General features: G+C 30.8%; 1 protein-coding gene across 3 annotated transcripts in view; it reads right to left on the bottom strand.

The window, feature by feature from the left end:
• Positions 1 to 27,304, bottom strand: part of LOC139514429 (rap guanine nucleotide exchange factor 4-like) — a 113,917-nt gene that overhangs the window by 81,143 nt on the left and 5,470 nt on the right. For 2 of the 3 annotated variants that reach the window (XM_071303698.1, XM_071303699.1), the window contains 4 exons: positions 23,604 to 23,732; positions 5,478 to 5,531; positions 3,326 to 3,468; positions 1,291 to 1,379 (listed from right to left, as the gene is read on the bottom strand). In XM_071303698.1, coding sequence (XP_071159799.1) covers positions 1,291 to 1,379; positions 3,326 to 3,468; positions 5,478 to 5,512 — 267 coding nt within the window. In that variant the 5' untranslated portion in view covers positions 5,513 to 5,531; positions 23,604 to 23,732. Of the gene's footprint in view, positions 1 to 1,290; positions 1,380 to 3,325; positions 3,469 to 5,477; positions 5,532 to 10,665; positions 10,758 to 23,603; positions 23,733 to 27,304 lie in introns of those variants that run through there. The other variant, XM_071303700.1, reaches the window with a different exon arrangement.

The following is a 27,304-nucleotide window of genomic DNA, read 5'->3' as shown; positions in this document are numbered from 1 at the left end:
TTTTGCAGCTTTTTTCACTCTTCCTTCTTTTGAAACAAACACATCATGTAACAAGAATGTGTCCCTAGTACATGGATGCCCCATCCACACTATCATTTTTTATGTTCAGTGAACCGTAAAAATGGGGAAAAATTTCTAATTTGGCATTAGAATTAGAAAGATCATACCATAGGGAACATGTGTACTTAGTTTCAAGTAGATTGGACTTCAACTTCATCAAAAACTACCTTGACCAAAAACTTTAACCAGAAGTGTGACAGACAGACAGACAAACGGATGAACAGACGCACAGACCCATACCTGCCAATTTTTCAAAATGCCCATGGGGGTTTTACGTGCAAAATGGCTCCAATAGTCCCACAAAACCTTCAAGGGGGCCTTCAAATATATGTTAATGTTGTTTTTTGGCATCTTCATACTTTTACAAGCCTATAGCCATTGTAAAATTGATTGTTTTGTTTGAAATTGTGGACAAATTTGCTCTTTCAAAATTTCCATTTTGGAGCCTCCATGGGGGAAATCCCCCGCAAATAGTGACAGTTGGCAGGTATGCAGACCAGAAAAAATAATGCCCATAAATGGGGCATAATAAATGGGGCATAAAAACGGATTACTTTTAATTTTGATTTCATTATGAATTAGGTGGCAACTAAGAGATTGCTTGCATCACATCTGAGTGATGATTTAATTTCTGCAAAGTCTTATGAACTTTTAGTGCCAGTTTGCCTAAGAATCAGGCAGTGGTGAAAACATGACCAAAAAAAACCCACCCTATTTGACATTGATTTCTGTTCATAACATGTAGTTATGCACAAAAATAACATTCATTTCCATTTTCTGTTCTGGTAATAGAAGATACAATTTGGTTGAAATGCACTAGAAATTAACGAATAAGGGGAAATAACTCTGTAATTTGCTATCATTCTAACCAATTTTCTAACCAAGTTATTTGATATTACCAGACACAAACAAACGAAAGACTTATACTTTTAAACTCAGGATGATGGTTAGTATTAAATAGCATGATTAGCTCAGTGGGTTTTTTCTAATCATGTTTTAATTTTTACCTAAATTGCCTGATTCTTACAAAGACTGGCAATTAAATAAATGCTCACTTAAACCTTTACAGTAAAAGTCACAATTTCTGTATAACAACAATGAAGATTAAATCAAGATAGCACTTAGCATATTTTTTACATGAAGCATGTTATACATGTTTTCCTTCTTCTAAATATTTTTGTGGTTAGGGAGTTATCTCTCATAGCAAGTGAGATGTAACAAATTACCTACCCTTGGATGACCTGAAGAGGAAAATAAAACTTCTACACTTCCAGACAACACCATGTACCAGTTTGTTCCTATATCACCTTGTCTAAACACTGAAATTAAATAGAAATCATCTCATTAATTTCAAACATTCATTCATTTTTGTTGTTGAAAAACCAGATTTATCACCAACAGCAGCAATTTTGTCTGGGTCTATCTATAGATAATTTTTATTGGCAATTATTCCCCATGTTCTTATTTTTTATAAGGAACACAAATCTCTTACAGGTAAGCAAATACAATATTCAACACTTTCTGAAAAAAAAAGTGTTATTATTCCCAGTAAAAAGAATGCTCTTTATCTAACATAATAATTATTGCTAAAATTATCATTGAAGAAACCTTTTCACACCAACAAAAAACATAAAGCTATATCTGGACTTGCAATAATTGTTCCCAATAGAATAACACAAAACATATATTTAAACTACAATTGATGTATTCAAATTTTGATGTTGTACATGTGACGTCAGGCTTCCGATTTAATATCTTTTTTATCTTAAATTTTCCAGTGGGTATATATAGCTTGGTTCAAATTAAGCCACCAGAAATATTTGATTTCCATTGATTTCCTACAGGATGTTTTAGATGTCATTGTATTTTATTATGATTTACTGATTCATCAACTTCAGACAGCTATAAAATTTGAACTTGATGCATTCATTTGTTATAATCATTACAAAGTGACGACAGTAAACTCAGGAATTTAAGATAAATAGATAATAATACTGGATTAAATGGAAACAAAAGATTTATTTTAACAAATTTCTCATTAAAACTGCCTTTTTCCAATTGAAATCCTTAAACTAGACACATTTTTTATTGTGGAACATTTGTGTTAACTTTTTATTTATTCTTGAATTGAGACAAAGAATTTGCATAAATGATATATATTGAAGGACTAAAGATCCAAACATTAAAGGAAGCAATATAATACTTGTATTACTCTTCCTTGTCTACTTTTTCATTTTCATACAACTTATGCTGACATTAAAGAAAAACATGTCAATTAATAAAGAGTACAACTTTGGGCCATATGGGTTTATGGACTCTCATCTCCCAAATGTTATACGGGCTCTCATTTATCAAATGTTCTAAAGACTTCAGCTTCCATTTAGTAGTTTTTTTGATTGGATTGGCACCTTTACTTGTTCATAAACTGCCATATAACATTCAGTGCCATAAATAATCATTTTAATGCTTTTTCAGAAGGTAAGTTTCTTGTAATTATTCCACATCTTTTAAGGGAAAAATACATTTTGATATCTTACTCTTAGGTACATTACAAAATGAATACCAGAGTAGTATTTTGATAGTTTATTAACAGCATACGAATGATTCAGTGTTTGGTTAATTTTAGATCAGTGACTTAAGAGAAGGCAGTGGGAGAATTGAGATAGGACAAGCTATCATAAAATTGTATCAAGTAAAGGACTATTTGAAATGTTTAGATCTAAGAGAATTGTCTAGTGTGAGTAAATAAATGCCTGATATAATAAATGCAGAAAGTATTGAGTGTGATCTAAAATTATTTAAATTCAAAATTTTTATGGTAATATTATTGCAACCAAACGTAGGGTTTAATCAATTTTAAAATTCATGTTTAAGATAGTTTATATTAAGTTTAAATGTTTCAAATTGGAGCATATATAGATTACCAATTTGCTAATTGAGAAGCAAAGCTTAATCTTATTCATAGTCTTTTTCTAAATCCAAGTTGTACAACAAATTGAAGTGGCACTATCAATTTCTATGTTCAGTGAACTGTGCAATTGGGGACAAAACTATAATTTGGAATTAAAATAGAATGATCATATCATAAGGAACATGTATACTAAGTTTCAAGTTGATTGGACTTCAACTTTATCAAAAACTTTAAGGAAAAACTTTAACCTGAAGCGTGTCAGATGAACGGACGAACAAACAGACACACAGACAAAATAAAACATTATGCCCCCAAGTATGGCACAAAAACAAGTGCTTTAAAGTAATAACCCACATGTAACTCCTTTGTCTAGGTCCTCATAGTAACCATAGCAACATATTTCTTGAAGCAGGGACGACTGGAATTTTTCAAATGCTGGAATACTTTTGAGCTTTGAGAATATAATGTCTACATCTTCACCAGTTCTATCTAATGGTCTGTAAATAAATAATATGTAGAATAATTCTGGTATATCTTAACAAAATCTATGAACTTAAAAATGATAATGAAAAGTGACTTGTCTACCATGTAAACTAGAACATAATGAAGAAATTGAAGAAGGCAACTGGCCCTAATTTCTAAAACATTACTATTACCACAATAATGTAAAATGTGTTCCCTATTGGAAATTCTTCACAAGAATATTTTTGACGTTAGGTTGAAATATTTGTTGTTGCTAACCTCAATCTCTTACTTATACTGCTTCTTTTTTTTTTACAGTTTAAAAAAGATTCTAATTACAAACATTTTACTTTAGATCATTTTTTTAAAAAATACAGTTAAATTTCAGCACCCTTCTTGTAAACAGATCCTTTGGGATATAAAAACTACCTATTTACCACATTTATAAAACATGAAACAAATTCAATTAATTTGTGTTCTTCATATCATTTGAAGACAAAATAGGAGCATGCAATTACCTGTGCATATACATGAAACTTCAGCTTTTCAAATTTTTTTTATCAAATATGTCATTGCTAGTCTGGTATATCTTACATCAATCAAATACACAGAAAAATGCTTCGATGAGTGCAGCCTGATACGACCGCAGAGATTGAACCCTGAACAGTTTGGGCAAATTTGGACACAATCAATAATAATAATATTCAAGCTTGATACTGTCTGAATTTGAATTGAGATCAAATTTTTGACATAATATAGGTTTCTGACACAAAATAAATGTCAAGATCTAACAAACCTATTGGGCAATACTGTGCAATTTAAGATTTCTTCTTGAAACGTTTCAAAAATTTGAAATTTAAAAAATTTTGAAAAGAAAATTAGACCCATTTAAAAAATTGGAACCCCCAAACTTTTAGACCCTCCCCTCCTTTCGAGCAATTACCCCAACAATGAATCCCAGCCTTTCCCTTGTAGTATGGAACCTTGTAGTACAATTTCAGAGAGATCAATACACTTCAACACAAGTTTTTGTCTGGAAACTAGAAAAATGCTTGGTTTTTGGCCCTTTTATGGCCCCTAATTTCTGTATTAATAAGGCAATAACCCCCAACCTCAATCCCAGCCTTCCTTTTGTGATATGGAACTTTCTGGTACAATTTCAGAGAGATCCATAAACTTACACACAAGTTATTGTTCAGAAACTATTAAAAAAAACTTGTTTTTGGCCCCTTTTGGGCCCTTAATTCCTATACTGTTGACACCATAGACCCCAAAATGAATTCAAACCTTTAACTTGTGGTATTAAACATTGTGGTACAATTTCAGAGCAATTGAAATAATTATACACAAGTTATTATCCTGAAAAAAGAAAAATGCTTGTTTTGGGCCCCTTATTCCTAAACCGTTGAGACCATCATCCCCAAAATCAATCCCAACCTTCCTTTTATGGTATTAACCTTCTTTCAAAAGGATCCATTCACGTAAACTAAAGAAATTGTCCGGAAACCAAATGTGTTTTCTGACGACGCAGACGATGACATCATACCATTATACGATCAAAAAAAAATTTGCGGTCGTATAAAAAAAAGTCAGTTTAGTACAGCCTAAATTTCTATGAGTTAGGTATAGCCAAAGCTAAGGAGGTTATAACCTCCTTGGTATAGCCTAAACATCCATATCTACAATCTGATTAAAATGTGGAGTGTGTAGACATGCTTTGCTAACAATGATCTGACAAGTTCTGATTTACTTTCTGTTCAAGTGATTATTAAAAGAGCCAATGAAATATGTCTGTTTCCAAACATTTAAAGATGCGTATCATTACAACAAAATCATTGGATACCCAAAGGTCTTTAAAAGAGAAAGTAAAACAGTTTTGTCTGATCATTGTAAGCAAAGCATTATGGATACATGATCTGTTTCAATCAAATTGCCATATCTGGCAATGTAAATCTATTTTACAAACAATCTTTATTTCCATCAGTGGAAAACATTTAATCATATATAGCAATATCCATTGCTGAAATGATATTAAAAGACCTACCTTTTATCAAGGCATGCAATCCATTCCGATACCATTCTGCATTACTTCTAAGTTCTACAAAATAAAAAAGTTTATAATAAATCTTATTTCAACTCTTTTTGTTGTTTTTTTCTTCACCCAGACTAAATATATTTGATCAATGTTGATTGTAGGTATAAAGACCTATTTTATTAAATAACAAGGAACTCGGTTAAAATGTTGATTTAATTCTAATAAAACTTTGATAAATTGTTATTTGCGTAAGAGGTGCTAGCGAGACACAAGATTACCCGAACTGTTAGACAATGTTATCCACAATAGTCCAAGATTGGCAATTTTCAATGGATTGTTTCACTTTCAAATGAAATATTCAGACAAACTGACAACATAATTGTAATTGGTAACCTAAAATTAACACCAATCCAATACTTCCGTGACAAGTCAGAAGTTTTTAGGTTCAAAACATGTTTTTGCACTTTGAGGAAATAAACATAGTTATTAAACGAAACAATTTCAAAGACGGTGCGAGAATCTTAAGATCAAGAAATTGGTGAGGGACTTAGAGTCTACTTTGTGTGGAGGAGAGTGTAATAAATGATCTATTAACTGTCCCTACAGAATACAAAGGCATATATCTTACTTCTGTTGATTTATGTTACCAAAGAGAAATAAAGCTAGTTTAAGAAGGGAAAAGCTGCCTGTAATCACCACTTACATAATACAGAATCAACAGTTTCAGCAACATACATTTTTCGTACATAAAACAGAATCAAGAGTTTCAGCAAACATGCCTTTTTGTACGGGACTTAAAACTAAATCAAGAGTTTCAGCAATTACAAACATTAAACAGAATCAAAAGTTTCGGCAACATACATGCATAAAACAGAATAAAAAATATTAGCAGCACACATTTACATCTGATTTCTATGTATTTTTTACCCTTTGAATTTTTTGTTCAAATGCTAAACAGTTTATTTTCTTCAAATCACGTTTTTTTTAAGGTTAAAATTTGGGAAGTTCAAAAATGTACTAAAATCTTTGTAAGTCTTGTAAAATACTTAATTGACAGGGGGGTGCCATCATTTCACAGTGACCAAGATAGATCAAAACCCAACCTTTCATCAGCCTCAATTGTAAATATAAGTAAATCAAAAAAGTTTCAAACCCTCTATCTCAGTAATCCTCTTCACCTTATATAAGATTATTTGATGTCCAGCTATATCAATCTACTGGACAATTTACAATAAGGAAGTAAATCAATAGAAAGCTTGATTAGTCCATGTAATCTCAAATGACCAACAAGCAATGGTCACTACTGTCCTTTGTATAATCTGGTCAATTAGATTACATCTTCATTTGTATATTTAAATTGGTCAATATGTTTTGATAGAGTCATGTTAATATTGCTTTTTCATCTCAGAAATGTCCGCAGTGTGATTCATTATGTTTTTAGTATAAATCAATTTAATTGAATACTGATCCACATTGCAGGAACATAATACACTATATATTAGATATTCCTGTTAATGTTATTAAGACTAATTAATCCATTTAATACAGAACATATTTCCATAGTTTTATACTGTACTATAAAACTACCTATAATAACTCATGCCAAATCTTTTGAACAAAAAAAATCTTTTTTTTTTAAATTATAAAAAGATTTATATGCAAACAAGAATGTGTCCCCAGTACACAGATGTCCCATCCGCACTATCATTTTCTATGTTCAGTGGACCGTGAAAATGGGGAAACACACAGACGGACAGACGGACGAACGAACAGACGGTTGCAGAAACCAGAAAACATAATGCCAATAAATGGGGCATAAAAAGCTGGACAATTATCTAAAATGCATATATATTATCACATATTTAGTAATTATATGTTCATATGACCATTATCAGCTATCAAATTCGTGGACTAATTACATTTAGTAATTAGTCCATTTTCAAAGTGGGTCATTGTATTTTACTTTCATTTTTGGCTTTCACTAGTAAATGAATATCTTTCTGGAATACTACAAATGAATTAAACCTTGTAAAACAATTATATTTATGTCATTGCTGTCTCTATACATAAGTTTAGCTTTAAAAAGTGTTTAGGCTTTTTTTTAAATATGACATTTTTGATGTTGATACCATCTTATCCAACAAAACTACAAGAGTAGACTTGATGCAATTATGAAACGGTATGACCAAGGAGGTTGTTACTCGTAGACAAAGAACCAATCGCGCAGACAAACAACACAATAAACAATGACTTTTCTTGGCACAGTTGAACATGTTTTGAGAGACCATACCAGGTGAAACCATTACAAATCCAGAATTCTCTGATATAACTGTGTTTTTTTTAAATTTCAACTAGAAAATCAAATACATTTCAATAAAATCATCCTAGATACCAGCATAGAAGTTTTGTAATTGCGCCAGATGTGTGTTTTATCTACAAAAGACTCATCGGTGCGTTCGAATAAAAAAAGTTAAAAAGGCCAAATAAAGTATGAACTTAGATGTTTAACTTAATGAATTTCTGATACAATTTATGTCCACCAAACTTTAAAATGCAGTGACCTATAGTGTTTACTACTACAATGTACATCTGTTGTTGACTAAAACATTTTTATATACCTTAAATTAAAAGCTACAACAGCATAACATAGAAAATCTTTAAATTTGTGTATTCATAGGCTGCACCAGTTTTGCAGCTATCACAGAATAATCTGTTTTTATTTCTTGAATTATATATCAAACTTTCAATATTCCATAAATTATAAAACACAAAAGCTTTTCTTGACATTCTAAACTGAAAAGCTACACAAGAATTTCAGCTAGAACAGAAAATCTTTTATATGTCTGTAATTTAAACTACACTAGCATGTATATAGCATCTCCAACAGAAACAAACCATTTTCATACATCTTAAATAATAAGCTTTTTAAGTATAACATCTAACATAGGTTACATTTTCATATTAATTCAAACATTATAAGCTAAGAAAATGTACATTATGACCTAATCAAGGAAATTTCAAGATGCCAACATTGACATATTTATCTCATCTTGTATTAAATTAAAGCAATATATGGGTTCACATTTTCTAGAGAAATTCCATGAAAGGTTTCAATAACAGATCAACTTACCACAGATAATTATGTAATCAAATGTCCCTCTCAATTTATAATTCAATAGTATAGAAAATGTCTATCTCTTTTCCAGAAATTTAGTATGAAATAATTGATCACTTAAATCCAAGCATAATATTTAACAATAAAAATTTCACTTTTATTTTGAGAAATCAATTTGTTAAGTTTAACTGTTAGTTTCATTAAATTTCAACAAATGAAAAGCTACTGATGCCAGCATTCACAGCTTTTGTATTGAAATTGTATGGCTATTCTCGACTTTCTAAATTAATTGTGTTCATTTTCAATTTGTCATGCTAGGTTACTATTATATATATCTAAAATTCTCTTATTAGCAAAGTCTGTCAGATTTAATGGTATGGTCAAGAATGACTACAGTGGCTGAAGTGGTCAATCGTGCAAGTCAATAGCAATAGAGATTAAATCATAAACTAGAGGCAGCTTGAAGATTGTATTTTTCATTGTCAAAATAATCTGTAGCAAAATTACTTTGATTTATTTTGGACTATAATTCAAGCATAGATGTATTTATACAACTTTACTGCACCATGGCAGTACCTTTGAAAAAAATAAAATCAAAACAAGAATATGTCCATAGTACATGAATGTCCAAAACTCATTCTTTCATTTTTCTATGTTCAGTAGACTGTGAAATTGAGATCAAAACTCTAATATGGCAGTTAAATTAGAAAGGGAACATGTGTACTAAGTTTGAAGTTGATTGGACTTCCACTTCATCAAAAACTACCTGTACCAAAAAACTTGTGACCTTGAGAGAACATTTGTAAACGAGGTAGACATTAGATGTTTTAAATGTTCCAAAAGTATAATGATGGTCAGGTCTTTGTTCATTTCAATGAGAAAATGCTAGACATGCCACACCTTCAATCAATGAACATTTTTAAACCGTGCATTTAGATGACAAGAGCTAGCAAACTTTTTGCTGATAGACTTAAAATGTTCAATATCTTATTGAATCCTTTAAAATGATTCCACTTACACGCCATTGATTTCCAATCTTACACTTAAACAGTATTTACTGATGGCTTATTTAACCCTCCAGGTATTCTAAAGTAAATAAAACAACACTTTCTGTATAGATAATGTCTGAAACGCAAAACAAACTGTATAGATAATGTCTGAAACGCAAAACAAAATTAAGTTGAGAAAAATTTGTAAATAGTAGAACAAAAGATTATTTTATTATTGTTCATTGGTGCTGTTCCTGCGCATAAAAGTTTATGCCATTTAAATGGTCTCTTAAAAAAACCAAAAAAAACTATCCATTAGGCTAAGTTTACTTTAAGAGACAAAAAGATTAAACTGTGCACTAAACAAAATTTCACAATTTACTTAATGCAAATGCTAGTTGTATAATAACTATTTTAAAGGCACATATATGTTTGATTTCTTCATAATAGATAAAGAAATGTTGTCCAAGAAAATTATTAAAGTCCATAGATGTCAGCAACAATAGGTCACTGTACAGCCTTCAACATAGAGCAAGACCCATACCATATAGTCAGCTATAAAATGTCTGAAACCTGCCAATTGGACATGTACACCATACAATTTTTCCTCACACCAAATATAGTTAACCGTTTGCTTGTAGTATCTGAAATACAGAATTGACTACAAAATTTAACCTTGATAATTGATCCATAAAATGAGGTCAAGGTCAAGGTCAGGTGAATCCAGTCTGAGGGAAATGTCAGCCTTTCAAGGATCCATACATCAAATATAGCTATCCTAATACTAATAGTGAGTATATCATATTACAATTTTTTTTTCTTTTCAAGTACATTTTGTAGTTGATAATTATTAACCATGAAAATGAGGTCAAGGACATCAAGGACAATGACAGATGGAAACTTGTAAAAAGCATCAGCAACTAATCTTCAGTAAAATCTAAATTCAAGGGAGTAAATAAAAAAAAAAGAAACTTAAATATATCCAGTAATTCTAGTTGTAATCTGTTTAAACAGTCATACTCACTGCTAAAAGCAGGTTAAATTATCTTTAGAAAAAACAACAATTAATGGAATTTGACAATATGAAACCTACCTTTCTCTTAAAATCAATAGAATCATCAAATAATGCCATTAAACCTTTAAGATCAAAAGAGTGGACTACTTAACGATCATATATAAAAAGTATCCACATCATCATTATAGACATACTAAACTAACATAGATTTATATATGGCACACTATAAAGGCAGATAAACAGTTTATTGTGCTGCGCTCTTTCATATTTTTGTAATCAATAGATAGTGATTATTATTTTTTCTTAAATCCTACCCCATAATCAATCATAATACAGGCTTGTAAACAAGAGTATAATATTGATGCATATAAAAATTCTTCTTTTGTTTACCATTTAGAAAAGTTTTAACAAAAAGGTGTTACTTTAATTAAGGTTGATATAAACCGGTCTCATGCCAATAATTGGTTTTAGTGGGGGACAAAACAAGGGCATTTTTTAGTAGCAATAGCATATCAGTTCTAAAATAAATTATAATTCATTTAATGAAATTAAACAAGAATGTGTTCATAGTACAAGGATGCCCCATTTACTCCGGTGCTTCGCTTTTGCGCCAATTGGCATTTCATTTGCGCCAAAAAAATCTTTCACTTGCGCCACAAACCATATTTCATTTGTGCCAAAAATATAACCTTTTATTTGCGCCAATATTATAGGTAAATACAGGTAAATACTGTTCTGTTATAAATCAACTTGATGATAAAAACCTGAAAATAAAACCTAAAAGGAAGCACTATACACTGGAGTAAATTGCGAGACAGTTATAAGCATTATACACTATGGTAAAGTTATAATAAGTCTGTCCATAACAGTTGTATTCTGGAATTCAGCAAGTTTTTTTGGGACAACTTAACGGCTTTTCTCCATTTTTCAGAACATATGACAACCTAAATGTGTGATGATTGTGATCATAAAAAAATGCAGACTTATTCCATCTATTTGTCTCTGAATGCAGGGACATAATTTTCGACTCTCCCTTGACGTTATTTGAGAGTTAAGTCTTGAGAAACGATGCTAGTCCGTCGGAAGGGGGACGATTAATGGCTGACCCGTGTTAAAAGAGAGCAAAATCTCTTGCATGTAAAAGACATTCTTGTAGATTTTAGAAAATGAGCAGGGTAATGCCGCTACAAGGCAGTACTCGCACCTGCAAAGTGGAAAGGGATTAATATAAGTTGTAATACTTGTTTCCCAATCCGCTATAAATAAATATGTTTAAACTCATTGATAATGTCCATCATGACACCTGAAACATGTGAACACTATATAATTCTAAACCTCAGTTTTGTATTAGAAATAAGTACAAACTCACTCAATCATCCAGGGGAAATATTATACTGTAGAAACAAATATCGTTCACGATAGAGCAGTTAATATTGAACTTTTCCGTTATATATTACCTGTACTACCTCTGAAATGGCGCAAATGAAGTTTTTATTTTTTGGCACAAATGAAATATATAACCTTGTAGTGCAAATGAAAGATTAGATTTTTCAAAAATTGGCGCAAATGCAATGTCCCTGGCACACTATCAATTTCTATGATGGACCAAGAAATTGGGGTCAAAACTCTAATTCTGCATTACAATTAGGAAGATCAGATCATAGGGAACATGTGTACTAAGTTTCTACTTTATTGGACTTCAACTTCATCAAAAACTGTTACTTGAAGAGGGACAGACAGACAAACGTACAGACGCACCAAAAGAAACCATAATGCAACTAGGTGGGACATCAAAAGCCTTCAAAATTTTAAAGAATTGTGACAATCATTATTATCATACAGACTTCAGACTGTCAATCCTGAATGATTTATAGGCTGTTTTTAGTCAGTTTCAGTTCTCAATAAAATCAAGCTCAATTGACTTTGATTTAAATTATGTAAATATAATCAATTTGCAACTACAGCGAATAATTAAGATTTTGTCACTAATTTGTATAATCAAGTAATTGCTTTAAACCAAAGCATTAAGGCAAAATATATACCAGTAATATGAAAATCATGCAGACACCATTAAACATATCAAATTTAGAATGTAAGAAGTTTGTGAGGTATGGGAAGAAAGCCTAAAGATATCTTTTTATGACAATAAAGAACTAGTCAAAAATAGTGAAGTGTATTAAAGAACTGTTTGTTAATTGTCCTATGAATAGAAAGGATAAAAAAGGAGATGTGGGGAAATCATCAATGAAAGAGCAACTCACAGGAATAAGTAACCAGAACACATCTGTACAATATACCAAGCTCCTATTTGTCCTGGAACTGTAAATAAATTCAAAAATGTGGCAGGGTTAAAGTAGGTGTTACAGGTCTCAACCCTCCTCTTTTTTTAATTGTAATCTGTAGATTTACAAAACATATCTAAAATAAAGGGCTGCGCTTTAGCGCATGATACGCCTGTTGCTCTTTTAACTTGTCTTTTATGCTTTAAATGAATTTATATGATCAACTAGAAATATATATACAAATCAAAAGGGATGTTACATTAATATATTCACCAAAGTTTCATAAAATCCCCCTTTTTTAAGTATAAAAATTCATTACTTAAGAAAACGTAAAATCTAAAATTTATAAAAATGGATAGGGAGCTTATGTCAATAGATATAAACAATTTATCAAAGTTGCATTAAATTTTGTGAAAGTGTTAGTTAATGTCCCAAAATTGGAAAATCCCCCCTTTTTTAAGCATAAAAATTCCTAACACGGAAATGTAAAATCTGAAATTTATAAAAATTGAAAGTGAGCTTACATCAATAGATATAAACAATTCACCAAAGTTTCATGGACATTGGTGAAAGCCTTTTTGAGTTATTGTCCGAAGTGTTGAAAATCCCCCTTTTTTTATGAATAAAGCCCCATAAATCCAAAACTTAAAATCTGAAATTTATAAAAATTGAAAGGGAACTTACATCAATAGATATAAACAATTCACTTAAGTTTCATGGAAATTGGTGAAAGCCTTTTTGAGTTATTGTCCGAAGTGTTGAAAATCCCCCCTTTTTTATGAATAAAGCCCCATAAATCCAAAACTTAAAATCTGAAATTTATAAAAATTGAAAGGGAACTTACATCAATAGATATAAACAATTCACTTAAGTTTCATGGAAATTGGTGAAAGCCTTTTTGAGTTATTGTCCGAAGTGTTGAAAATCCCCCCTTTTTTATGAATAAAGCCCCATAAATCCAAAACTTAAAATCTGAAATTTATAAAAATTGAAAGGGAGCTTACATCAATAGATATAAACAATTCACCAAAGTTTCATGGACATTGGTGAAAGCCTTTTTGAGTTATTGTCCGAAGTGTTGAAAATCCCCCCTTTTTTATGAATAAAGCCCCATAAATCCAAAACTTAAAATCTGAAATTAAAAAAAAACGAAAGGGAGCTTATGTCAATAGATATAAACAATTCACTTAAGTTTCATGGAAATTGGTGAAAGTGTTTTTTAGTTATGGTCCGAAGTGTGGACGATGGACGGACGGACGGACAGATGGATGGACATGGTATACCATAATACGTCCCGTCTTAAAGACGACGGGCGTATAAAAACATAAAAGGAAAAACCAATAAAAGAAAACCCTTCACAAAAAAAATCCAGTGAAATAGATGAGAAAAACACAATTATAATATTTAATTACCCCCAACTTCATAGCATTTACAAAATAAGAGTATACTACCTGCTATACTTAAGCATTGCTAACATCTTGTCTAAATTTTTTTTTCAACTCAAAAAATGAATTAAAAGCTATAATTGTCCTTTATCATACATACAAAACAGAGATTGCTATAAAAATTGAAATTAATACCTTAATGTTACTGTTCAACTAGACTGCTGTATTAAATTAATACTACTAATTAATAATTTAGTATTAAGATGATTAAGTGACAAAAAAACCTACCTGCCCAAAATGTCAAAAAGAGTGAGACACTGTTTCACTTCCAAAGTGTGAAAAATATCTAAACACCTGTGACACATACCATGACTTGTTGTCAACTTGTTACTATAGAAACTATTTATCTATTAAACGACAATGTATGTTAGGATACTGTGAATTATTTATCTTTTTTTAGTTAAAAGAAAAATTATCTACTTGTTCAAAGAGTTCCTTTGTAAGACAATTTGAAGTTGGACAGTATCAATGTCTTAATATAATTATGATGTCTGAGACGATTTCTATACGTAAATTACAACTTTCTTATTCACTTACCAGTAAATTGATTCTTCATTTCGTTCCCTTAAGCTCATAGTAAGCTTAACATTACTATAAACTATATAATGTTGACAAAAGGATCTATATTAAACAATTATTTTATCTTCTAGCAGATTATGTCCTGCTGAAGCGGCTAAAATGGCCATGTGCTTAGTCAAAAGATTTATGCAAGATCAGGCCACCAATTATAAGCTTTATTTTTTCCATTATGTGGTTTATCATTTTTGTTTTGTTAAAAGTCAGCTATCAATTTTTTTAGCACACAATGATAAAGAACTGTTTCCGGTAAAAATGAAAAACCATAAAATTTCAAGTGATGTACAAGATATTTAATGAGGAAAGAAATTAATAATAACATGTAATTCCCATAGATCATTATTATAACAATTTTAATATTTCTACTAATTCAAATTTAGACTTTCCTAAAAAGAAAATATAATCTGCAAGAGGATTGGCATGTTACAGAGAAATTCACAGTTTAATTGTGCATTAATATATTTTATTGGTTTAAATCATCTTTAGTTTTTACAAATTCCAGAGAAACATGCACATGTAACCAATAACCAATTTTATGGCTGGCAAGTGGTAAAATTTATTTTTTAATTTTACAATTGTGTTAATTGAGCTACAGTTTTTTCCATAGAACCTATGGTGCTACCTGAATTAATTTTAATATAGAAAGTAATTATAAAATGATACTATTATTTTGGGGAACCATAGGTCTTGGGGAGAAAGAACATTGAGGAGCTCAAATGGGCCAACTATAATAGCCTAATTTAAATAAACAAGAACTGGGAGCAAAGCTAAAAAAATATAGATTTGCCTCTGTATAAAGTAATGGCAAAGTATATAACCTTTTTAATGAAATCCAAAGCATAATTAGGAAAAAACCATGATAGGAGGTGTACAATGGGATTACAAGGTTAAATTTCTGAGAGATGCAGATGAAAATGAGTACTGTAGTGTAAACTATATGACACCATCTTCAAAACATAGGTATAAAAAGAAGTATTAAAATGACAAAATTTCTAAAATTATTCAAAATATTTTCAAAAATTATTTGGTTTCAGGAGAAGATTTTTGAGAAGAAAAAAATAGGATGACCAATGACAAAGACAGACTCTATTTCAAGTGATGGCAATAGTTCATATGAAGAAAAGGATAAAACAATTACACTGTACTCAGTTATTTATTGGGCAAATTATTTTATAATCAACAACAAAGTTACAGGATTTCTGTATGACTTGTTGACTTAAAATTTTCTAACAGGAGCAACCTGATAATTGCATCAGACTTGTTGCTGTGCAACTTAAAGATAACAGCCATAATTTACGTAAAATTGAATTTATATCCTGACAAATTATTCAGTTCATTATAATTTGGTATAATTTGCACAGTTCATCCACAGTTAAAACGTAGTCTATTACTAATAACTTTATAAATTGAGCTGTTAGTCTGTTTTTATTACTATATTAGTGCAAACAACAGTACAGCATGCATGATACAATTCCAGAATGTCAACATAGGAAATTTAACTTGTGTGTGATAGAGTAAGGTTTAGGACACAATATGCTTTATATTTTGTCATTCCATTTTGAGCTTACGACACATAAATCTAATATGATTGGAAACCTTTGAACAAAATTTCAGAAAAAATCCTAAAAGAAATAAAGAGGCGAGAGTTTTCCCATTAAAAAATAATTTACATTTCAAAGCAGCATAATTTCTTTGAAAAAGTTGATTGTAGCTGAATTTTAATCTCATTCAAAACATGGTAGGCTTTTTTTCATTACAAAGCTTATTTTCGTTTTAAGAATCATTAATATAAAATTTTAGTAGAATTCGTCAACTGCACTTGAGAAATAGCAGAGATATGAGAGATTGATTGAATGATTGAAGACTGTTTTAACGCAACCTTTATTAGCACCATATTTTGGCGATTGCATGGCTGCCAGTTTTTATGAGAAAAACCAACTACCTTCAATAGGAAAACTAACTATCCTAGTCAATTAAGATTAGAGTCAAGTGCCTTGGCATGGGCTGGGTTCAAACTTACAAACTCAGTGCTGACTGGCTATTGATAAAAGTGGTAGAAATACTTAAACCACTTGGCCACCAAGGTCTCCAAGAGATGAGAGAGTTAATGACAATATAACTATATAACTTACTCTTCAGTTCTAAGACCAAGGTACAAGTTTCCTCTCAAACTGAGAAGTTTGTTACCAGCAGCTGTATAATCCTTTTAACAGATTTTGAACATAAGGCAGGTAATTTTACTTAAAACAGGTATTAATGATAGACCTTTTAGAACAATTTCCTACTCAGAACAATATCCTATTCAACCTCTAATTATCACTGGAATCATTAGCTATATGAGAATTTGAAATGATATAAATATAATTAACTGATAATACATTCAATTTGTGTCTACAGATTTCACACTATTGACGTCATGTTGACGTTAAACTATTATCACTTTTAATATACTTTAGTCCTCCTTATTCTCACAAGCAGCACATCAAATGTGACACAGTTCTATTTTAAGTGTAAACATCTGTCTTTGTTATCTGGATTCATGTTTTTTTTCAAAGTCTATTCAAAAATGTGAAATATAAAAAAACACAAAAACAAAAATATTTCAAAAGATATTGACAGACCTTATCTTTTTTTTATAATTTGGATAAAATGACATCAGCTATGTTTAACCACAAAACATTCTGAATATGCCTGTCCCAGTTCAGGAGCTGTTAATTAATTGGTAGTAGTTTGTTACTGTATATAGTAGAAGTTTTTTTGTTTATTGTTTTGTACATAAACAAAGCTGTTAGTTTTCTCTTCTATTTTTTGTTTAAAATTTGTTATTTCAGGTCTAAGCTTTCTATGCAGATTGGGTTTGCTCATTGTTGAAACTGTACAGCGACCTTGACCTATAACCTTCTACATCATATTGTCTCTGTTGGAGAGTTATCTCATTAGCAATCATACCACAACATCTTATTTTTATAAGGGGTGTATTTCAAGCCTTATGCACTTGTTCTTATACATTTATGATTTAGAGATTTGTTTCATATTTGTAGTTATTCCTCTACTAATCTCTTTAAATATGAACATATAATAAGAGAGTTAGTCTCTCAGGCTGTGTGGAGGCCTTATGATGTTTTCCAGTGCTTTAGGGTTTTTTTTGTTCAGTGTTGAAGACCTCACTGTGACTTTAAGATAAAGAACAACCCTGTTCCTTTGCTTTTATAAGAATTTTGTTGTACATGTACTGAAATGTCATGTATGAACACCATATATCCTTTGATTTTCTACTATTTTTTTTCTATGATACTAAAATTTTAAGAGTTCAATCACCTCAGACCATGTGTACTAAGTTTGAAGTTGATAAAAATGGACTAGAAAAGATTATGAATTATCAAAAAAGAAAATTAATACTCATATCCAGAAAAGGAGCTGGTATCAAATTTCATAAAATTAAGTATCTTTGAACCAGGGAATAATCACCTGTTCCCATAGACACACAGAATTTGTCATATCTGCAAGTATGGCATATACCAGTAGATTGAATTTCACTTGGTAATGAAATGTATTAAATCAAATTATACAACAAACAAATGATGCTGTCTTTCCAGTCAAATTTTGAGAAATTGAAATTCCTATTGAAAATTATGATTTAGATATTTATTAAGTTATGTATTGAGAGCATACGGTAAATATTTTTTGTCAGAATATTACAGAAAAAAAAGTAACAGATATCACATAGCAACTGAATTCATATTTTTTATATATTCTAAATAGAAAATAAAACACAGTTTTTATATATTGGCATTTATTGACCATGTTTATTGTATGTACATGGTTTTTTTGCAAGAGACTAGAGGCTCCTGAGGGCCTGAATTTCTCATCTGGTATAAGTAACTCTTATTGTGTGCCATTTCGAAGACCCTGATTTGATGAAAATTATAAAAAATATTTTAAGCAAGAATGTGTCCAAAATACATGGATGCCCCACTCACACTTTTTTCCATGTTAAATGGACCTTGAAATTGGATAAAAAATATAATATGGCATTAAAATTAGAAAGATCATAACATAGGGAACATGTGTACTAAGTTTCAAGTTGATTGGACTTCAACTTCATCAAAAACTACCTTGACCAAAAACTTTAACCTGAAACTTCCTCTTTCATTTTCTATGTTCAGTGGACCATGAAATGTGGGTCAAAAGTCTGATTTGGCTTTAAAATTAGGAAGATTATATCATAAGCAACAAGTGTACAAAGTTTCATGTTGATTGGACTTCAGCTTCATCAAAAACTACCTTGACCAAAAACTTAAATCTGAAGCGGGAGAGACGGACGCACGAAAGAAAGCATGGATGGACGCATGAACGTCTGCACAAAAGAACAGACAAACAAAGGGACAGATGCACATACCAGAAAACATAATGCCCCTCTACTATTGTAGGTGGGGCATAAAAATAATCATTGTAGGCCAATAACTCCCCTTAGGAACCTGCATATAGTTTTGGTCATTATGTCTTGCAGATCTTGTATTGCTGTTTTTTAGGCAGTTTACAGTCTTTACCAATCTAATCTAGTTTTCAATATAACTAGCAAAACAAACAAAAAACTCGGTCAACACAGTTAGAAACAAGAATGTGTCAGAAGTACACGGATGCCCCACTCGCACTATCATTTTCTATGTTCAGTAAAAAACTTTAACCTGAAATTTCCACTATCATTTTATATGTTCAGTGAACTGTGAAATTGGGATAAAAACTCTTATTTGGCATTAAAATAAGAAATATCATATCATAGGGCACATATGTACTAAGTTTCAAGTTGATTGGACTTCAACTTCATCCAAAACTACCTTGACCAAAAACTTTAACCTGAAGTGGGACAGATGAACAGACGGACAGACGGATGAACAAACGAACGGACACACACACCAGAAAACATACTGCCCATCTACTATCATAGGTGGGGCATAAAAAATATCTAAAACAAGAATGTGTCCAAAGTACACGGATGCCCCACTCACACTATCATTTTCCATGTTCAATGGACCATGAAATTGGATAAAAAATATAATTAGGCATTAAAATTAGAAAGATAATATCATAGGGAACATGTGTACTAAGTATCAAGTTGATTGGACTTCAACTTCATCAAAAACTACCTTGACCAAAAACTTTAACCTGAAAAACTTTAACCTGAAACATGCACTTTCATTTTCTATGTTCAGTGGACCGTGAAATTGGGGTCAAAAGTTTAATTTGGCTTTAAAATTAGAAAGATCATATCATAAGGAACATGTGTACTAAGTTTCAAGTTGATTGGACTTCAACTTCATCAAAAACTACCTTGACCAAAAACTTTAACCTGAAAAACTTTAACCTGAAACATGCACTTTCATTTTCTATGTTCAGTGGACCGTGAAATTGGGGTCAAAAGTTTAATTTGGCTTTAAAATTAGAAAGATCATATCATAAGGAACATGTGTACTAAGTTTCAAGTTGATTGGACTTCAACTTCATCAAAAACTACCTTGACCAAAAACTTTAACCTGAAAAACTTTAACCTGAAACATGCACTTTCATTTTCTATGTTCAGTGGACCGTGAAATTGGGGTCAAAAGTTTAATTTGGCTTTAAAATTAGAAAGATCATATCATAAGGAACATGTGTACTAAGTTTCAAGTTGATTGGACTTCAACTTCATCAAAAACTACCTTGACCAAAAACTTTAACCTGAAAAACTTTAACCTGAAACATGCACTTTCATTTTCTATGTTCAGTGGACCGTGAAATTGGGGTCAAAAGTTTAATTTGGCTTTAAAATTAGAAAGATCATATCATAAGGAACATGTGTACTAAGTTTCAAGTGGATTGGAATTCAACTTCATCAAAAACTACCTTGACCAAAAACTTTAACCTGAAAAACTTTAACCTGAAACATGCACTTTCATTTTCTATGTTCAGTGGACCGTGAAATTGGGGTCAAAAGTTTAATTTGGCTTTAAAATTAGAAAGATCATATCATAGGGAACATGTGTACCAAGTTTGAAGTCGATTGGACTTCAACTTCATCAAAAACTACCTTGACCAAAAACTTTAACCTGAAGCGGGACAGACGGACGAACGAACGGACGAACGAACGGACGGACGAACGAACGGACGGACGAACGGACGCACAGACCAGAAAACATAATGCCCCTCTACTATCGTAGGTGGGGCATAAAAATAGATGAGCAGCTAGTACCCATAGGAATTCAGATAATTTGAGATATACATTTTTGCCATAAAAGCAAGACATTATAAGACTTAATCAATTATGTACATGCCAAAAACTATGATTCAAATATATCGAAGTTGTGGTATAATTGCCAATGAGACAACTCTCCACCAGAAGACCAAATGATATAGAAGATTATTACAAAAGAAATAGGGTCTATTATTACAGCAATTGAATACAAGACCTTATGAAATGTTTGCCAATACATAAATGCAACAAATTAAAACCACTGTCAATATGGTTAAGCTTCTATGTTGAAAAGAAAAGAGATAATAGTCTTGCCATGCTAAATAAAAACACTAAGAAGACAGAACTGAAGGCTGAAATATCATTGAAAAAACAAAACATCATACACAATCCTCTGGGAAAATGTTATTAAAACAAACATACTCCATTCATCTGCAAAGGTATAAATTCTAATCTATCATCAGCTTATACATCATGTCTTTTCTTCTAAGTTCTCATAAAATGTTTCACAATTTCCCTGTAGAATTTCAATCAATTTTGTTCTTTATATAAAACTGAGAAATGAACAGAAACAGCGACATTATGAAAGAAAAAAATCTATGTAAATCAACAAGGTGACAATGTCTTCTAGTAATAACATTTTTGTATATCTATCCTTTATAAAAAACATAATACATTGTACAGGATTTTCAGCTTAGAGTTGGACTGTATTTTATGGGAATTGAATGTTGCTATAACAAAAAAATCAAACTATGAGGCAAATTCAATTCTTAAAGTGATTGATGTCAAGATTACCGGTAATGAAAAACAATAACAAAGAAAGAAAAGCCTACCATTTCATAACTAACACAGTCTTTCAATCCAACTATTTAAAACCTGAATTTTGTATCAGTCAAATTTAAAAATAAAAGGTAACATTTAATATTATACTTTCTTAAACTGATAATTCTTTATTTTCATACAGAATCAAAGAAGGAACAAAAAAGAAATACTTGATTTGTATGGTAAGACTATTTCTATACTAAAACACAGCACTTGCTTATAACTTAAAAGTTAATAATGTATATACTATAATAATCTTGTCAAAACATGACATAAAGTAGGAGTTGAGTGGGCCTATTTTTCACACAAATCAAATAAGTCCCGAAAGTATTATAATTGAAATCCAAGTCATCATCCTAATTTTTTATTATCAAATAAACATTTTCTGTTGATACAAAATTTACTTTTCTCACAGCTGCATGAAAATTCTGTGGCAGAAAAAGAATTAATTGAAACTGGAATAATTCAAAACTCTGGAAAATTGATAAGTAGATATAGGAAGATGTGGTATGAGTGCCAATGAGACAACTCTCCATCAAAGTAACAATTTATAAAAGTAAACCTTTATAGGTTAAGGTACAGCTTCACATGGAGCCTTGGCTCACACCAAACAACAAGCTATAAAGGGCCCAAAAAAATTACTTGTGTAAAACCATTCAAACGGGAAAACCAACAGTCTATAATCTATATAAAAACGAGAAAAGAGAAACATGTATGAAGGCATGTATGATGAAAACTAACCCAACTTAAAGGAGGGTGAGCTATGCACTCATTGCTAAGGTTCATTAGTTTGTTTCACAAAAACAATTTTCGACTTGGGTAAGATTGTTCTCAAGCCATGAACATATCAATACACTTACGATTAATCTGTAAAATTTTTGTAAGTACTTTCACTAATAATTCAGTATGAGCTACATATTGTAACTAACCCCCTTAGCCATGCATCCTTAATTGGGTTAATTTTCATCATACATTTTTTTTAATTTTTTTTCAAGATTTCAAAATTATTCAAGATTCAATAATTCCTGGTTTCTACATTCTTTCAACTAAGCAATCATAAGCTAAAAAAAATTAAAGAGAGGCAATGCCTTAAACAAATTTCAAATAAAATATATTTTTTGGATGAAGTTTAGGAGGTGGATAGACAAGTTTATCATAGAATAGTGAAAATTACCTGCAAGTTCCCTCAGAAGTTAGCAATCTTTAAACAATTGGTATTTTATTATAAATGTTGTACACTTAAAAACATATTTGGAATCACTTTGGTTTAAAAAAAAAAAAGAAAAGAATAATAACATAATATATCTTATAAATTATACATTAACTATTTTTGATAACATCTTTCTTAAATTTTAATGACTTCTTCTTTTTATTACACAAGAGACAATATTAACATTTTCATTATTATCTCTAAATAAGTGATTCAATAGGAGAATAATTATAACCCTGTCCCCATTTTAACATTTACCTACATAAATAGCTAGTTTCCCAATACAACAGACAAAGCATCACACCTTTACACAATCAATAACAACGTAAATATTATCTTGTAAAAATAATCAGTTATTCCACAACAATTATAGAAATTCATTCCATAAAGAGCTATGTTGACATTACATCTTTTGAAATTAACAACATCAATACATTAAAAATAGTTCGTACCTTGTGTAGTTCTTTTCTCCTGCTAATTACTCGGATACATCTTAGCTCAGCTTCCTTAATACAGCACAGTGAATCCATGAGCGTGAAAAAAATTATTGATTGTTGTGGCTTATCATTAGTCGTAGAATTCTACAAATAAAATTAGGAAAATAAGATAATCCATCTTGCCATCTAATAAATTTCTATCAGTACTAATAAATGAGTCTTTGCCACTGTGTTAAAGATAATGAATAATATCAAATAATTAGTTGTAAACTTAATCAATTTGGTTTTAAATGTATTTGTTTATTAAGAGTTAAAAAAAAATGTAAATCTTTCAATTCTTGATTTCTTGTTATGCAATAGATAGAAAAAGAATTTAATTTGTTATCTTCATTCCAAGTTCTTTAATTGCCAATTAAGACAGAACTCATTAGCTGTAACTAAATCTAATTTAATTAAAATTATCTTGATTTTTATAGCAAATTTTCCATCTCTACCTAATGAGAAAGTTGAAGCCTAAATAATGAAACAAATTCAAAATCCTAAATCAACAACTTTTGATATAAAATAATCTAGTGATGAAGTCAAACAATATATTGGCATTCTTTATTGCATGAAATATTCATCATTTTAAGCCATGGCAGCTATGTTGGTTGGCGGATCAGACAATAATGAACAATTTATTGTCTCGTTAAAATTAGGACCCATGACGTTAAGGGGCGCATTGCATTTGCACCAATTTTTAAAAAATCCAATCTTTCATTTGCGCCACAAAGTTATATTTCATTTGCGCCATTTTACAGGTAAAACAGGTAATATATAACAGAAAAGTTAAATATTCATTGCTCTAAAAGGTTTGTTTATGCAGTATTTCCCCTGTTTGAATTGAATTTCAGTGAGTTCATACTCTTTTTCTTTCACAAAACTGAGAGTCACAAAGCCATGATTTCAAATTATATGTAGTGTTCACATGATTGAGCTGTCAAGATATTCATTGTCAATTCAGAGACAAACAGATGATAAGTCTGTAATTTTTGGTGACCACACATACAGGTATCCCATGTTCTGCAAAATGGAGACAAGTCGCTTAGGTGTAAATAAAAATAGACCCACACAAATTTGGAAAGCCAGAACAACAATTGATATGGACTGTAGTTCAACAATGGCAGACAGAAAAAACAGACTATATCCTTTGGATAAATATGGTATGCACTTAAGAGGCGACATTTCCAGACATGAATACAACGGGACCGTCCCTCACAAGTTTTGTGAAAGGAACAGACTAACTATAGTGTACAGTGCTTATAACTGTCTAAAATTTTTACTCCAGTTATATAGTGCTTTCTGTTATATTTTTTAATAGGTTTTATGATAACAGAACTGGGTTTTATCAAGGTTTATCATAACTTGTATGGTTTGATAATGAGTGATTTCTAAATATATATGTTTAAACTATGCAAACTTTATCATTAAAAGTCTTTTTAAAACAAAGGATGTTTTACATTATTTACCTGTATTTACCTGTCATATTGGCGCAAATGAAAGGTTTCAGTTTTGGCGCAAATGAAATATGGTTTGTGGTGCAAATGAAATGCCAATTGGCGCAAAAGCAAAGCACCGACGTTAAGTTTTATCTGAATAAGTTTACAAGTATAAAATATAAAACAGTTTTTAACATAAAATTAAAAAAAATGTACGTATCCCTTTTCTAATATAACATTTGTTGCATTACAAAAGAGAAAAATCTTGTGCATATAACAGAACTTTTTTGGAGAAATGTACAATTTTATTAACAGAAAGCAGGGTTCCACTTATCTTGTCTAACCTACCCAGTTCTGGTAGCACATGCCCTATAATATACCAAATTTTTTATTCAATCATTGATATTCATCTATAAGCCAAGATTCTGATGAATTAATAGATATAAGATGTGGTATGAGTGCAAATGAGACACCTATAAGGCTGTCATGTGCAACAATGCTTCCTCCAGAGCCTTAACATACAAAAACATTCAAAAAGATTAGGTAGGTTCTTTAAGTATGAACCAGGGCTTTCAATGGCCCTAACTAGTTTTTCAGATCTAGCGACACCAGTCTGCACCACAATCTTTTCCATCAACAAATTCACAGACTGATATTCCAACAATTTTCTGATGTGTCTTAACAAATATTTAAACAATTAGTTTCCAGTCCAATAAAATTTTACTAGTCTGGGGCATAAAACTGTCATTTTTCTTTTTTTAATGTTTTGTTATAAATAAGACTGTTGTTTATTTTAGTTTGAAACTTTTAATTAGTTAAAAATTTTGTCAAGTTTTGCCCTTTTATATCTGAATATACAGCATGAGTTTTGCTCATTGTTGAAGGCCTTATGGTTACCTATATTGTGGAATTCATTTATTTTTCGCCAATTGAGAAAAACTTATTTTCTGGTGGATTTGACATTGTTTGTATACAACTTTTAGCTAGAGGCTGTGTTGCTCACCTTGGTCTATGTGCATTTTTAATAAAGGACACAGATGATTCATGACAAAATTGTAGAAACACAAAAGAAGAAAATGCAAGATGAAATCTTTTCAGACAATCTATGAAAATTAGGGCAACTAGCTCAACAGTTCAGTTGCCTTGAAATTTTCCAATAAAGGATTCATTGCGATTCCTTTCTTCTTTTGTACAATTCCAGTGTATTAAAACATGTAATGAATGTTCTCTTGGAATCTGTTGTTTTCATAAAAACTTGAATTACTGTTAACAGGAAAATATTTTTAGCAGCAGTTTTATTTCCGCTCTCTTCATCAAAAGAGATAATAAGCAAAATTATAACACTACAGCAAAAATTTCATGGGAACTTGATTGATATTATCAAGACCTTACAAAATTAAATGGGGAATGTGTCCATGGAACACAGATGATGCCCTGCTGCATGAAAGACTATAAAGATACATGTAAAATTGAGAATGGAAATGGGGAATGTGTCAAAGAGACAACAACCCAACCATAGAACAGACAACAGCAGAAGGTCACCAATAGGTATGTACATAACTCAACAACGGTTAAAGTGACACTTCCCAAAATTGAACTTAATCTGTGTTTTGTGGTAATAAGCATTGGGTATAAGTTTCATAACATTTGCTTGAGTCAAAATTTAGTTAGAGAACAACACAAGGCTGTTGAGTGACAGAAAACTAGATTTTCCTGCAGAGGTCAAACCCTGAACAGTTGAGCTGCACAGTTGAGCAAGTATGGATCATTATTCAACTTAAAACAGCTCTGAATTTGGATTGTGATTGAATATTTAAAATAATTTATAATCTAATTAATAATGAAAATGATACTTGCAAATCTGAACCCCAAACAGGATCATGTAAAAACTAAATATCAACACACACAACAAAAATAAAATCACATAACAACTGTGACATCTACCTTCATAACACACATGAGTTAAAAAAAAATAGTTGTAAAGAAATTTGATGTTACATGTATTATTACTGGTTTATGGAATAAGTTGGAGTTATTTCCCTTTGAAAATAAAGACGAGGAGTTACCGTCAGCACTGAAATTGATACAATTCTCTCTCAATGGTCGTCAGATGGCTTTAAAGTCGGTTGCAAACTATTCTAAAAAAAAATGTATAGTATTGATTTTTTATATACATGATATAAATATTATGAATCAATTTGGAGATAACGTAACTTGCGTAAGCAGATACTTTTTTCT

Source organism: Mytilus edulis, chromosome 3 (assembly GCF_963676685.1).
Source record: "Mytilus edulis chromosome 3, xbMytEdul2.2, whole genome shotgun sequence".
Taxonomy (NCBI): Eukaryota; Metazoa; Mollusca; class Bivalvia; order Mytilida; family Mytilidae; genus Mytilus; species Mytilus edulis.
Note: the sequence above shows the minus strand (reverse complement) of the source record. Positions and strands in the feature narration are given on the sequence as shown.